This window comes from Limulus polyphemus, unplaced genomic scaffold (assembly GCF_000517525.1).
Source record: "Limulus polyphemus unplaced genomic scaffold, Limulus_polyphemus-2.1.2 Scaffold938, whole genome shotgun sequence".
Taxonomy (NCBI): domain Eukaryota; kingdom Metazoa; phylum Arthropoda; class Merostomata; order Xiphosura; family Limulidae; genus Limulus; species Limulus polyphemus.
In genome coordinates, this window is record NW_013666548.1 from 260,202 (window position 1) to 261,658 (window position 1,457).

General features: G+C 35.7%; 1 protein-coding gene across 1 annotated transcript in view; it reads right to left on the minus strand.

Moving 5' to 3' along the window:
• LOC106461343 (protein turtle-like) overlaps positions 1 to 153 on the minus strand; it is a 256,105-nt gene extending 255,952 nt beyond the window's left edge. The window contains exon 1 of the mRNA XM_022388224.1: positions 53 to 153. Within this exon, the coding sequence (XP_022243932.1) occupies positions 53 to 116 (64 nt within the window). The 5' untranslated portion in view covers positions 117 to 153. The remainder of the gene's footprint in view (positions 1 to 52) is intronic.
• Positions 154 to 1,457: the final 1,304 nt, after the last annotated feature.

Sequence of the window (1,457 nt, forward strand, 5' to 3'; positions counted from 1 at the left end):
ATAATCAAAATCCCATGTGGCATACAACTTAAAACTTTAACGAATTTCTTACCTGCGTTTAGAGTCCACACGCAAGCAAACAGTGTTATTATCTGGCATGAGATTCTCAAATCCATCTCATCAACTTTATATTTCCTCGGCAACAACTCAAAGTTAATACATTTCCTTATAGCTGATTAGTTGTACTTCTTCATCAGAATCCACAATTTCTTCAACATCGCAAACGTTTTAAGTTTCTAAATCACATCATTTTTACCTTCAACTCGTAATGCTACGCCAATGTTGTCAAAAAAAAGAAACGAGACAAAATAACGACCAATAGGAGTTGTAGCTAACACCAGTGAAATTAATTAGGACCAACTGAAGTGTCTGTTTTGCCTTAAGTATACTGTGTACTCTCGAACCACATTACCTTTAAAACATGCTTCGTATAAAGAGCTACTGTCAACTATAGCTGAATGCTGAGTGATCGCTTATCATTCCACATCGCCGTCTTTCGTGGGCTGACGCTGTTACAGAATCTGCGCTCGTATGGTTTTCCATTGCAAATAACGTGTTCTACAAAGACTGCTTTGGTGCTGCCACCTAATATCTGAGCGAAGAACTATAACAGAAAGATTGTCTGTACATTTCCTGTAGTTTAGGCCTGTCATTTGTGCAGAAAGTAAATCATGGTATATAAAAAAATATCTTGTTTAATACGAATTAAGTCAGGAAAATTATAGATGCTAATTATTTCATATCAAAACAAAAAGATTATATATATATATATATAAGTTGCCTTACTGGAAAGCTACACAATGAGCATATCTTCACTCTGTCCATCGGGTAGGAATCGAACCCCGAATTTTAGTGTTGTAAGTTCGTAAACTTACCACTGATCCAACGAGGGACTACGATGTATGTAGATCCTGTTTGTGCATAAGAACAGTGGCGTTTTCTAAGATTTGTTATTGGGGAGGGGAGGCATAAGGGAACAAAGAGATAGTTTGGGGTCAGAAAAAAATTAACACTCCCATTTCAGTGAAAGTCACGAAGTAGAGAATTTAAAAAAAATTAGAAGACTACATATAAGATAGGGCTACTGAGGGAAAGCTATGCAATAAGGAGGGAGGATCTGCCGCTACCCTACGTAACCCTGAATAAGACATAATAGAAAAAAATACATCATATTTCATGTTCTACATACAAATATTGAAATGATAATCTGAAAAATATTATCGGCTTTTCAACATTCCTTTCAATCATTCAATGACAGTTTTACTATAACATCTGATTAATGTAACCATTCTTTTATAGCATCTGACCAGTATACCCCAAGCAGTTCAAAATGTGCACACATTTTCACCACAGCTTATACTTACTCTTGAAGCAGCCAACAGTCTTATGTCATAAGCAAGTGCTTTCATCAAGCTTTCTTATAGTATGCTACTAAAGCAATTCTATTGGCTCTTTTT